The sequence below is a fragment of the Ailuropoda melanoleuca genome, chromosome 14 (genome assembly GCF_002007445.2).
Source record: "Ailuropoda melanoleuca isolate Jingjing chromosome 14, ASM200744v2, whole genome shotgun sequence".
Classification (NCBI taxonomy): domain Eukaryota; kingdom Metazoa; phylum Chordata; class Mammalia; order Carnivora; family Ursidae; genus Ailuropoda; species Ailuropoda melanoleuca.
The window spans coordinates 17,003,155-17,016,023 of record NC_048231.1 but is presented as its reverse complement, the minus strand read 5'-3'; the positions used below and the strand labels follow the sequence as shown (position 1 = coordinate 17,016,023).

The following is a 12,869-nucleotide window of genomic DNA, read 5'->3' as shown; positions in this document are numbered from 1 at the left end:
AGGGAGACCGGCTTTTGACTGGAGCAGAGATGTCTCTAACAGGGCTGAAGACGGGAAACACCAGGTAGGTTTGTGGATTCAACAACAGGTGGGTAAGAAACTTCCCGACTTGACTCTATTTTTTCAAGAAAATGTAAAGCAAGGTCACTGGCCAAGGATGGGGGGGGCGGGGAGCGAGAGGCTATGGGAGATTCAAAACTTCCTCCTGGATCACAGAAGAAAATCAATTACATAACATGATGGAGAATGTCTATCTCCAATCAATGACTGACATCCTACTTTGTGGTACAACTCCGGGGCTTTCCCTGAAGAGTCCGGAACAAGATGAAAATGACTACGAATAGGTCTCCCATTTTACAGAGGAGGAAAAGGGAAGGCTCACGGAGGTTTAAGTAGAGCACCCGAGGAGCTGAGTAGTGGTCACACTGGGGTCTCGCCCAATCTCTATGACCGCCGAACCTGTTAGTTCATGCTCTGGCACACCCAAAGTCCTGCATGAACGGTAATAGGGATTCGGCACAGACAAGATCATCCCCTATGGCTTCATTCAGTTAACATCTCCCCAAACAAAGGTCATCGGGTCATGGCGCCTGAGCTGCCCAGAGGCTGCAGGCCATGTGGGAAGATCTCGTGAGCTGTCAGATTTGAGTGTGTATGTGCACGCGTGCATGTGTGTGCATCGCTGCACATGCGTGTAAGATGGAAAGTGGTTGGGGGGGAGGGGATACAAAGACACATCAGCGTTCTTGGGCTTTAGCTCAAAACTATTCTCTGAAGAGCCAGAGAGCTGGTCTGTTTCAGAACACTCATGTATTTTGGAAAAGAAAAAAGAATTTTTAAAGGCAAGTCATCTCTCGTCCTCTTTCTTCATTCACAGGGCCAGCAAAGTGGTATTCCTGGCAGGGGCTAGAGGCAGAATACTCTATAAATACAAAGCCATTAAATCCCATGCAGCGGGAACCTGATCGGAGCCTCCTTTTAATTTCCTGACATGAGCTGGCCACTAACCCAATTACCCAGAATCCCCGCAGGAGCCCTCCGCCCGCCCAACGAGCACAAAGACGGGGAGAGCATATTGCGTGGATGTCAGCCCAGCTTTCACTGAAATCAAATATCTTTCAGAAAACACTTGGGGGAAAGGCGGGCAGGGGCCGAGGGGAGGAGGAAAGGGAGCAGGACAGGGAGGCTGCTGGCCTGAGGCAGGTGAAGTGAGGGGAGGAGAAGGTGAAGCTCACTGACAAGCCTTCGAGGGAGAGCTGCTGAAAGCCCAGAGCTGTACTGAAGTGTGGGGGCTCCCTGAGAAAGGCAGCAAATGGTTTTCCAGCCTCTTCTGCTGAGAGGCTGTCAGGCCACACCCCAGCCAGGCCCGGGAGCCCGCCTCTCAGGGGAGAGCTTCTCCAGGGTCGTCCCAAGGGAGACGCTCCTCCTGACTTTCGACCCCAGACAGGGGACCAGCCCAAGACTGACACCACCTCTGAGATTCCCACCAGGGAAGCCAGGAGGAAGATCAGGGCAGCCAGGATGCCTTGCCTGACACCGGGAGGGCTGCTAGCTCAGTGCAAATGAGACTGCCATTGAATCAAATACTAGAATAACGTGCCCAGAGAGCTGACATCGGCCCACAGTGGATTTCACCCAGGAGCCGTTCCACCAGGGCCCCACCCTGACCTGCTGCTGGAGAGCAGGATTCAACATGGCTGCTCTACAGGGGAAGACGTGGAGGCCCAGGAGTGTGAGAGATCACACACACGCGGGATCCCCTCAGAGCCAGGAGGAAGGCAGAGGCTCCAATGCCCAACCTTGTGTGGATTTTGTATTCAATGTTTTATGAAGAGAAAAATCACCTTTTTTTCCTCTGGAAATACAGACTTTCACACACTGGATTGGCTTAAAGTGAGACAGACCTCTGGGCATTGCCTACATTGTTCAGTAGATGATTCCAGAGCCGATAGCAGCCTCAAGGCAGAGGCTGAGCCAAAGGAAGCCACATGACCAGACATCTCCCCGCACCCCCCGTGGCTGCTGGGCCCCCCAAATCATGAGGCAGTGTCTCAGGTTGTTTTACTAGAGAAAAGAAAAACTCTTAAGAGACTTCCAGAGCTGCTGGGCAGAAGGTAGGAACCAGCCTTCGGATGTGTAGCTGGGATGGGGAGGAAGGGGAGCTGGCATTCGCATCCTTTCCCCAGCCTCCCACCACCCCCGCACCCCGACACGGGACCCAGGACCCCAGGCCCCGGTTCCTCCACTTGAGGCCCACTATGGAGGCTTAGGAAGGAGCAGCAGCTCCCAGGAAGGCTGGGGTCTGCCTTTCGGAGTCACGTCAGTGTGAGGGAAGGCAGAGGGAGGCAGGGAGCCCGCGCCTGTCCCAGGGGCCTGGGCTCCTGCTCACGAAGTGGTGGGGGGACAACCAAACAAAAGCAGGAGCCAGGGCAGCTGCCAAGAGCCCCTGCCTGGCAGGGACCCAGGCTCCTCAACGAGGCAAGCTCCTCCTGAGGGGGCTGGTCCCCGTGGAGCTTCTGATCGCAGGATCCCGCCAAGGCTCAGCACTGCAGGGGACAGAACTAAACGGAGGCGCTGGGCTTTGTGTCATCCTGCCCCCTCTGGATTTGGAACTGCCAGCACTCGGGCAGCCTGGGACGGGGAGAGTTCTGGTAACTGCCCCTCCTCCTCCAGAAAGGGCCTCTCCAGGCGAGGCCAAGCAGTTTACCTCGGCACACCTGCCCCACTCCTCCAACAGTCGCAGGTGCCCCTGGCTGCCACCCTAGAGAGAGGCCCTCCTGCACCCTTTCCTGGGCCAATCACAGGGCTATCAGAGCAGAGGGAGGCCAAGGTTGGGGCTCACCGTGCACGTCTCCCCCGAGACAGAGCTCCTCTCGGCACACGTGCCCCCAGCACCCCACACCGTAGTCCTGGGACACAGTATCTGCTTCCCTTCTCTGAAGCGGCCCGCCGGTTACCTGAGCTGCCTTTGTCACCAGTGTGAGCTTGGCCACACACTTCCCTGCCATCAGTGGGTCCCCCTCGTCATTCCCCTGTTCTGGGGGCCACTAGGAGGCACTCCCACTCTCTTCCCAGTACGGGGTGGTCCCTGAGAAGAGTCTTCCTCAGACACCGTCCATAGAAAATGTCAGGCATTGCAAGTGGCGGGCCTCCCTTTTTCACCTCTCCCTCTCCCTCCCCTGCTCTCCAGCTCACAATCGTGCTGAGGGCGGGGTGGCCTGGGGTTGGGGCAGACACAGCACAGAGCAAGCAGAAGCTCCCGGCTCTGAGAGACCTCAAGCCCCAACCTCTCTGCGGGACTCAATTCCGTCATCCTTAAAATTCAGGAGCATACTGGTAGCACGGCAGCTCCCCTCTACCCTAAGTTCCTCAGATGCTGTGAAGTAAGCAAAGAGAGGCCACAGGCTACAATCAGGAAAGGCCACTGGATGGCTGACCCCCAGCCTGACCCAGCTTCCCGCAACGAGGTGGCAGCACGCATCCTCAGGACTTAGGAGCGAGGAGCCTCTCTTAAGACCTAGACACCCTTAGGTTGGTTTCCAGCAGCACACGGAGGAGGAAGTCAAGAGGCCTGCCGAGGGCCTTTATGCCTCAGGTTTCCTCCTCTGGGAACCCCAGGATGTTCTGGAGAAGCAGAAAGACCTCGGAGTCAGGGGACCCAGTTCAGCCACTAGCTTGGGTCACACCCTACAGCAGGGTAAGACCAAAATTGTGTAGAATCAAAATGAATCAACTCACACTCTTTCGGCAGGTCTACAACAGCCCATTTTTAACATTTTTTTTTTTATTCGACAGAGATAGAGACAGCCAGCGAGAGAGGGAACACAAGCAGGGGGAGTGGGAGAGGAAGAAGCAGGCTCATGGCGGAGGAGCCTGATGTGGGGCTCGATCCCATAATGCCGGGATCACGCCCTGAGCCGAAAGCAGACGCTCAACCGCTGTGCCACCCAGGCGCCCCTACAACAGCCCATTTTTAATCTAGAAAGAGGACTGTTCTTCAGCTGACCCCCCAGCCAAGCAGCTGGCGGGTTTCTAATAGCTGAGTGGCTTCACCACCTCAAAGGCGTTAAATGAGGCGGCTAATGAGAAATGCAGTTGAAAGGCCAACGTGCTGTGTGGATATGGGGGTAGTTGAGGAACTGCTTCTGGAGCTTCTGTTTTAGAGGTATACACGCGGGGCTGAGCTGAAGGGGGGTGCCTGAGATAGAAACTGGGGGAGGGGGTCTCTGATTTCCGCAAGGTCCAGGTTGTCCTACTAGCAAAGCTTCCTGAAATTCCTGCCTTCTTCCCCGGGGTATGCAAGGAGAGGACAATGGGAGGAGTGCCCTGGGGCCCTCAAAGGCTGGGCTTCCAGAAGCCCCCTCTCAGTAAGGGACTACATTCTAGACTTGCCTGCCCCTTCCCTTTCTCTCACAGCCTCTCCTCATCACGGGATCATCAGCACACACCTCTTCTCCTGCCTCCTCCCACTTCTGGAAGGATCCCAGGGCCCAGAATCATACAAGCTGATGCGTAAGAAACTCCACTGGCTCCCTCTAAAGCTGGGGCAGGGGAGAAATACACACACACACCCCATCCCCCAAAATGGTCCTGAACCAGGGTCATCCATCTGACCAGATCAACAGGGAAGGTGATGAAGAGAAGCCCCAGAGCAGCGCTGTCCAAATAAGGAGAGCCACATGGCATTTTAAATTTGGGAGTAGCCACTTTAAAGAAGGTAAAAAGAAACAGGTGACATTAACATCTAATGTGTTTTGTTTAACCCAATATATCCAGAATATTATCACCTCGATATGCCATCAGTTTTTAAAAACAATTACTACACTATTTCAATACTCTTTTTATCATCCTGGTAAGTCTTTGGAATCCGCGTGTCGTACACTCAGAACCCGCGGCCTGTGCTTCCGGGCCAGCCGGCACAGCTGTAGAGAGGAGGAGACTGGGAAGTGAGAGGATGGGGTGGTGGGGACGCCCTGTGTCTCCCGTAGGAGTGGGGCTCTGAGGCCACTGTAAACCTGTGTGCAGGGTGTGTGCGAGATGAAAGGTGGGCGCACCCCAGGGAGCAAGGCCCTCACCTGGGATGCAGGCAGAGACATCCACGGTCCGCACCGCCCTGGGGGACAGGAACACAGGGGTCTGAGACCCCCGGCCTTGGCGAGGGCGCAGCGTGGGCGTGCGGGCCTCTTACCTTCCCTCAGCATCCCCACTTGGAGGCACTTCGTGAAGCGGCAGGCCTGGCAGGACTTGCGCCTCCGTTTTGTGATTTCACATTCGTTGGTGGCCGGGCAGCTGTACTCGATGTTCCCTGTAACCAGACACAGACAGGGTTGCGGGCAGCGTCCAGGGCCCCCACCGCCAAGCAGAGGCCGGATGGGGATTACCCGGCCGTACCTACCACTGCCCCTCGTCCCGAGGTTCCCAGAGGGCAGTGGCTCTCACAGGAGGCGCTCTGAGACGCTTGTCGAAATCTTTCCAACTCCTTTCAATACAGAGATCCCAGGCCCGGAGGTCTGGTCTGGGTAGGCCAGGCAGCCACAGCCTGGAAGAATGGTCACCCACAGGCTCTGAAGGCACCACGGAGCTGGCATTTTACCCCAGGCAGGGAATACCCCCTTGTGCTGACCAGAATGTTGGTGCAGACCACCAGCCCCTATGCCCTCCAGCCCAGGGCCGCAATCATGGGGAAAACCTCTCGGAAGCTCCGCCCCACAGGGCCCAGGGCCTGTGTTCCATACTCCACTAGAGGCCCAGGCCACCGTGAGGGAATCACTTTCCTCTCACTGAATCTCGGTTTCCTCATCTGCAAAGCCTTGTGGTATCTCCAAGATAAAAGGTTAGCAAGGTCACGGTTGAGAAACTGGCTTAACAATTGTAGAACACTATTCAACACGGAGCTGGTGATTGTATACCCACAGCTCATTACTACAGAGTGTGTTTGTAATCATATTCTGTCTCGCCCCTTTAATGAATTCTGACAATGGTTACCATGAACCTGACCATGCTCCCACTGTTTACCACTCAATCTCCAGCCACACCGAGATCAGCCCCTGCCATGCAGAAGCCATGAGAGAAAAGCTGGTTGAATGAGTCGCCTCCTGAGTCCTCATAGCAGTTCCATGAAGGAGGTACTGACCCCGTCCCGGTTTTACAGGGGAGGCTGTGCCTGCCTTTCTAATACAGGACAGAGCCTCTGTCCTGCGTACTCCCACCTGTCCGCAGTTACGCAACAAATACGCACTGTGAAGCTGTAAATGCGAAGAGAAAAGAATGGGAAGGAAAGGGGGAGCAGAGGAGTGGGGCAGAAAGGCAACTGGAAGGTAAAATGCTAAGAGAGCGAGCGACCCCAGTGCTGTTTTGTTTTTATTTGGTCTTCTCGGCCCCTGTGCAAATTCTGTGAGTCCTCCAGAGCCCGTGCTTTCCAGAGAAAGACAATGAACTACCGGAAGCCTCCTGTCCCCACCCCATCCGGATGCCCACCTGCTGAGGGGGCAGGGTGAAGTGACACCCAGAAGGCTGCCCACCCGACCCCCTTCCTGAGGCCCAGGGACACCCCTTTGAAGCAGGGGTGCCATCTCACCCAGCAAGGACATTGCCCTACACAGAGTAGCCTCGGAAAGGTCACTCCCAGCCTGAGACAGGGCTCAAAAGGGCAGTTTCAGGCCTGCCGGGCCTCTGAATCCTGGCCCCCCCACTCGCCCGGCCGCAACCCCATTCACACTGTTCCAACAGTGACATTTACCATGCACCTGCTGGGAGGTGGGCCCACCGATGCTCCATTTCACAGACCCAGAAGTTGAAACTAAGGGGGCTGAAATGAGTTACTAAAGGCCACAGAGTCCCGGTGCCACCCTTGCACCCCACGAGAAGCTTGGGGAAACTAGACAGGCCCCTCCCTGCTGCCAACCCAGCAGCGGAGGTCTGGAGGAAGTCAGGGAGGGGCTGCCCTCCAGCGTCCCTGTGCCTCAGCCCCCCATGTGGCTTATGGAAAACACTGACTGTCGGATTTTCTGAGAGCCAGGAGGAACCAACTTCCACCCCTGACACAGTGCTCTCAAGTAATAAACAGTCGCACCCCCCACTGCAAGGTGAGTGTGTGCTCTCAAGAGCTTAGCGAGTATCCACAGTCCCCTTTCCTACTGGTGAGGGATTGGCCCATTTGCCTGGGGCACCTTCCATCTCCATCTCCGTCTCTCTCCCCATCTCTCTGAATTCTAGCGGGCCTCACCTATCACCTTTCTCCCTCCCACTTCCTGCGGGGGAGGGGAGTCCAGAAGTCCTCCTCCGTGCTGGAGGGTGGGAGAGGGCAGGCAGTGGAAGGGATAAAGATTCCGCCGGCCCCTCCCCTCTTTTATCCAATGCTATCCCTGTCTTAGCTCGCTCTGGCTTGTGTGACTTCTTGGCAAAGAATTTCAATATTCCCATAAGCGCGATAAATTGAAAAGATGAGGAGAAAAACCTGGATATAAACGAATTCCTCCAAGTCCATCTGGGCTTGGAAGGAAGGCTCTGTAGGATTTGGTCCCGGCCCTCCCCACCGCACCCCTCTCTCTCCAGCCTCAACATCTCCGTCGCTCGCTCTCCGTAATTATCAGTTCCTGGAACTCAGTGATAACCAAGGCTTCCAGGACTCGGTTCCAGCTGCCTGCAACAATCCCAGTGAGCTCCCTCCACCACCTCACCTGGCCGGCCTACACCTCCGGGTCCCTCATAAGTAGGCACCTCCCTCTCGCCCGTCTGACTCCACGTGCCCTGCACACAGCAGGTGCCCATCCACACGGACAAGCGCTCATCAGGAAGCAGCCAGAGCTCTGCTTTTCCTATACGGCCTCTTGCATTATCCCAACAGCTCTGGAGGTGAACACCTTTTTTCCTCCATCTTATAGCTTAGAGAGGTGAGCAGAGTCCAGGATGAGGCAGCGCGAGGACTTGAACCCAGATGGTCTGGCTCGAGTCTCACTCTGAACCACTGTGCAGCGAGCTCGCGGGGCCCGCTGCGGCCCCCCTTCGCCTGGCAACGTAACTCACGCTGCCTTGGGAGGCCACCTGCGTGCTGCTGGCTCTTCACCCCCACTGCTCTCGGCTGCACAGCCAGCCTGTCATCCCTTGAAGGAGGATGGGCCCCAGGTTTTGCAGGGTTGTTGCTCGAGCAGGGGGTCAATAAATGTCTGTCGATTTGGCACCGGTTCTCTGCCAGGGCAAGAGGACGGAGCGTTAACAACAAGAACCTGAGCAACGTTCTTGACCGTGTGTGTGTGTGTGTGTGTGTGTGTGTGTGTGTGTGTGTGTGTGTCTGTAGAGAGAGAGAAAGAGGGAGAGACAGAATTCTAATTTTATTTATTTATTTTTGTTCCTTTCAATTTGTTTTATGGCCCCAGCGGCCGGCTGCCAGCAAAGCCAGGCTGGTGGCCTTGCCTTGTAATTTCTGTAAGTGCCTCCTCGATAAAGTGATGAGATAATTCATCAGAATTCCCATGGTCTCTGGAGGGCAGTCTAGGAGAGGGGGGAGCAGGGAGGGGCATCTGTGGTGTGTATACACACACACACACACACACACACCCCACCACCAGCACGAAGCAGGACAGATCTGGAGGTGGGCTCTCATAGGACACGGACACAGCCAATGGCTAGCATAAATCTGGAGTTCTAACACAGGAGTGTGCCCAGTATAGACACAGGCAGACACTACCTCAGGCAAGTCACCGAACTTCTCTGGGCCCATTTCCTCATCTGTAAAATGGCCACAGCACATTCCCCTCTTCTAAAGTTGTGTGATACAGGGACAGAAAGCACGTAAAGGGCTTGGTGAGATAAACATGTGGGCAAGCAAGGAGTGAGCGCTACCATGCTTATTTTCACATCCAGGCAGGGCTGCCAGGGTAAATGCACCAGAAGACTCCGGGAAGTCTTTCCTAGGTGTCAGAAGTGAGGCTAGCCAGCCACTCTCACATTTAAGAACATCAAGGCCCGTGGTGACCTCAGAGTGGGTGCGCCTGCACCTGTGGTGTGGAGGGGGAGGCAGGAATGCCCGGACCTTGACCTGGACTTCCATGTGTCCTCTGACCTCAAGGCCGAGGGGAAATCCCCACCATCAGCTCTCTTTGATCCTGTGCCCCAGAAGGAAACCCGAGGGCATCCCCATCAGCTGCCTTTGAACAGCTGCAGGCAGTGGGCAGCCCTCTCCCGGGACTCGGGGGTGGCGCGGCAGAGCTCAGACAGGGCTCCCGGGGGACGCATGTCTCAGAGGCCGCTGGCTAACATCGGAGCCTTGAATGGCCACCGTTTTAGGTCACGGCTGTGGAAGGGCTGGGATGGTAGTCACCTGTTCCACTCCCCTATTTATGTCACTTCTGGGGGGCACAGACTCTCTTTCTCTTCTCTGTGTGGCCCACTGTCCTCAACTCCGCACCCTTCCCTCCTCCCCCGCGACTGGATGATCTCATTCCTGCCGTGGCTCCTGCTATCACGACTTAGCAAGGATCAGCAGTAGAAGGCACTGCGGGTGTATCCATCTGCCTGCTGGGTATTTCCACTCGGAAGTCCCTCGGGATCCTCGCACTGCCTCAACTGAACCCATCCCTCAACCAGTCTGCTCCTCTCACTGTGTCCCTTACCTCAGCAGGATGATCACTAGGCCGCCCCACCACCTGGGTCAGAAACTGGGCTGGCACCCTGGATTCTGTCCTCTCCTTCAGTCCTAAGGTCCTTCTCATCCTACTCGGTTCCTATTTCGTCCCTCCTTCCCCTCTGGCCACAGCTAGTCCCCATACTCATCACCTGTCGCCTCACGTCTGTACTAGCCTCCGTCTCCAGCTTCCAGTTTATCCCCCACACCGTCCCTGGAGCGACGTTAACAACCTTCCTGTGCAAAACCCCTCCATCATGGCACGCTGAATGGCAGCACGGGAGTGAGAGCTGTCGCAGGAGAATGGACGAAGTAAAAACCAAAGTAGCCAGGGGTGCCTGGGTGGCTCAGTTGAGTGTCCAACTCTGATTTCGGCTTGGGTCGTGTTCTTGGGGTCATGGGACTGAGCCCTGAGTCAGGCTCTGTGCTGAGCATGGAGCCTTGAGATTCTCTCTCCCCCCCCATCTCCCCCATGCACTCTCTCTCTAAAAACAAAACAAAACAAACAAAAAAACCAAAGTAGCCGAAGAAGGGGCTCTAGACGACAAGCCATTTCTACTGCAGAACCTCAGAAAGCCTCAGGCACTGAAGACTCAAGAGACAGCAGAAGATGTGGGGCCAAAAACAGGAATTAGCTGCCCATCGGTATTTAGGGAGTACTTGGCTACCACTTCATGTGAGTCCTCCACAACCCATCCAAGAGAAGCCAGCTTAATCTCTGGGGCATATGAGCAAGTCAAGTTCTGGACTTAGGGACCCAGGCTCTGCTGCGGGCAGAAGGGAAGCTAAAGCTGAAAACAGGATGACTAACAGTGAAACCACCCAGCCCACCCCCAGGCCCACTCCCAGAATTCTAGCCATCTGTACACTCCACTCCTCACCCAAAGATAAGAATTTATAGGGTTCTTCTCTGGGAGATTGCACAGCATCAGAGAGAAGACCAGCAGATGAAGATAAACCAAGCTAATTCTCCTTCTATGCTTTGTATCCCTATCGGCATTTAAGACACACAAAGACTACCAATACATTCATAAAAAGCCTTCAATATGAAAAACTAACCAAAACAAATAAATGAGGGAAGAAAACCCACTGCATCCATGAAACAAGAACAGGATGCAATAAAAAGTAAAAAGTATAAAATGGAGTTCAGAGACATTAAAAATATGAAAGCCACAAGATTTGGAAGAGCTGAGGAGCTACTCTAGAACACAGCAAAAACCCAAGCAATGGACAACAAGCTAGAAAAGATGTTAAGAATTAGACAGCTGATCCTAGCAGCTCAGTCTCCAATCGTCAGAACTTTTTAAACGAGAAAAGTGTGAAGAGGAAGTCATCACAAAGGCAGAAATCAAAGAAGAGAGGGAGGGCGAGGGTGGTGGAAATTTCTAAGACCTGAAGAGTATGAGTTTCCAGACCAAAAAAAAAAAAAAAAAGCCCAGAAGAATGGACAGAAAAAAAGATCTGGATAAAATTGTAGAGGTGGAGAACAAATTAGTATCTCCCAAGGGTCAGGGAGGGGAGGGGAGGGAGGTGGTTATAGCTCTTCTTTATCTGATTTCCTCTATCTGATTGTGGCAATGGACATAGGAGACCATGGAGTGATAAAATTGCATAGAATTGCAAAGAACTAAACATACACACAGTGTGTACAACTGCTAAAATCTGAATAAGATGTTATCTTCGGGGAAAACTGGGTCAAAGGTATATGGGATCTCTCCGGATTCTTTCTTAAAGCGCATGTGACTCTTCAATTATCCCAAAACAAATACAAAATACAAAAATAAATAAATAATAAAATACAAAAATAAATAAATAATAAAAAGACCTACAACACAGACTTTTATCATAAAATTTCAATCCGAGAGAACAAAGAAAAGATTCTAAAACTGTTCACGGAGAGTAAAAAACAAGTCCAAAACAGAAGCTCGAGAATAAGATCAGTCACTGTATCTGAAACCACAAGGGAAAAAAGCCCCCAAACACACACACACACACACACACACACGCACGCACACACACACCCCTTGTGCACACTGCCACTTTTCTTGTTCACACTCATCACCTGACTTCACGTTTATTTATCTTGTTTCTTATCTGCTTTGTTCACTGAAGTTTCCCCAGCACCCACACCCATGTGTACAAGAGCGAGGTCTCAATATACAGTCTCTAAAGGAAGACTGGAACTTCTTGAGGGCAGCACCAGAAACTAAGAAAAGCAGCAATGGTGTCATCTGGGGGAAAGTCATTTCCAGCCATAATTTTATACCAAGCCAACATATAAAATCTCATTGCGGGTTGAAGGAATGAGTAAAGACATTTCCACACTTCCAAAGCATCAACAATTTTACCTCTCCTGTGCCTTTCCAGCATGTGCTCCCACAAAATGGAGGAAGCAAAAAGAGGAAGAGGCAGGATCCAGAAAACAGGGGATCCAACCCAGGAGAACAGTCAAGGACAAGTGGAGAAGGAACTAGCAGTCAGCAAAGAGACTTAACCAAAAATTGTGATGCAACCATTATCCAGACAATGGAAAGATTCCGGGAAATGTGTGTGTGTGGCTGGGATGGGCTGTATAATTGGAACTAATTCTTCATTGTCCATAACAGGAAGTCAAGAAATAATGCCAAAATTGTCAGCTCAGTAAACATAGTTGTCAAATCCTATTAGTAACTACAACGATAAATGCCAGAAGAAAGTTTTTCTTAAAGGGCTAACTCTGGATCATGAAGGGAGGAAAGAGAATGTGAAGGGCCAGGGACTATTTTCATAATGAGGCTTACACTTCTATTTTACTTTTTAAAACTGTATGCACACATCATTTTGATGAAAGTTACAAATTAACTTAGGGATTAAGTTCAAGAAATTGTCCAACCGCTCCTTATTATGTAAGCATGAAATCTAACCTCCAAGGCAAAGCCTACCCCAGTCTTTATGATCTAGCCACCTCTGACGTGTCCACCCTAATCTCCCCAAAACGGGCCCTCACTCTGTAGGCTCCGCAAAACGCCATGGAACCTCCAAGCCTTCTCCTACCTCCCTCTCCCTGAAAGCCCTCCTGGCAAACCTTCCCACGACCTTGGATCTCAGCTCCTGACACCATCTTCCCTTCTGTCCCGGGGAGATGTGCACTCTCCTTCCCGTTTGCCCCGTCCCCCAGGTCACATCCACCACCCTCCACTTGAAGCAACCAGCTGAGTGTTTCAGAATCAGGATTTTGCGTGTTGTCTTCCTTCTAAGCTATGTGTTT

At 53.0% G+C, this 12,869-nt stretch overlaps 1 protein-coding gene across 2 annotated transcripts in view; it reads right to left on the bottom strand.

The window, feature by feature from the left end:
• Positions 1-12,869, bottom strand: part of ESRRB (estrogen related receptor beta) — a 165,262-nt gene that overhangs the window by 28,829 nt on the left and 123,564 nt on the right. For both annotated transcript variants that reach the window (XM_011219082.3, XM_034643254.1), the window contains exon 3: positions 5,189-5,305. In XM_011219082.3, coding sequence (XP_011217384.3) covers positions 5,189-5,305 — 117 coding nt within the window. The remainder of the gene's footprint in view (positions 1-5,188; positions 5,306-12,869) is intronic.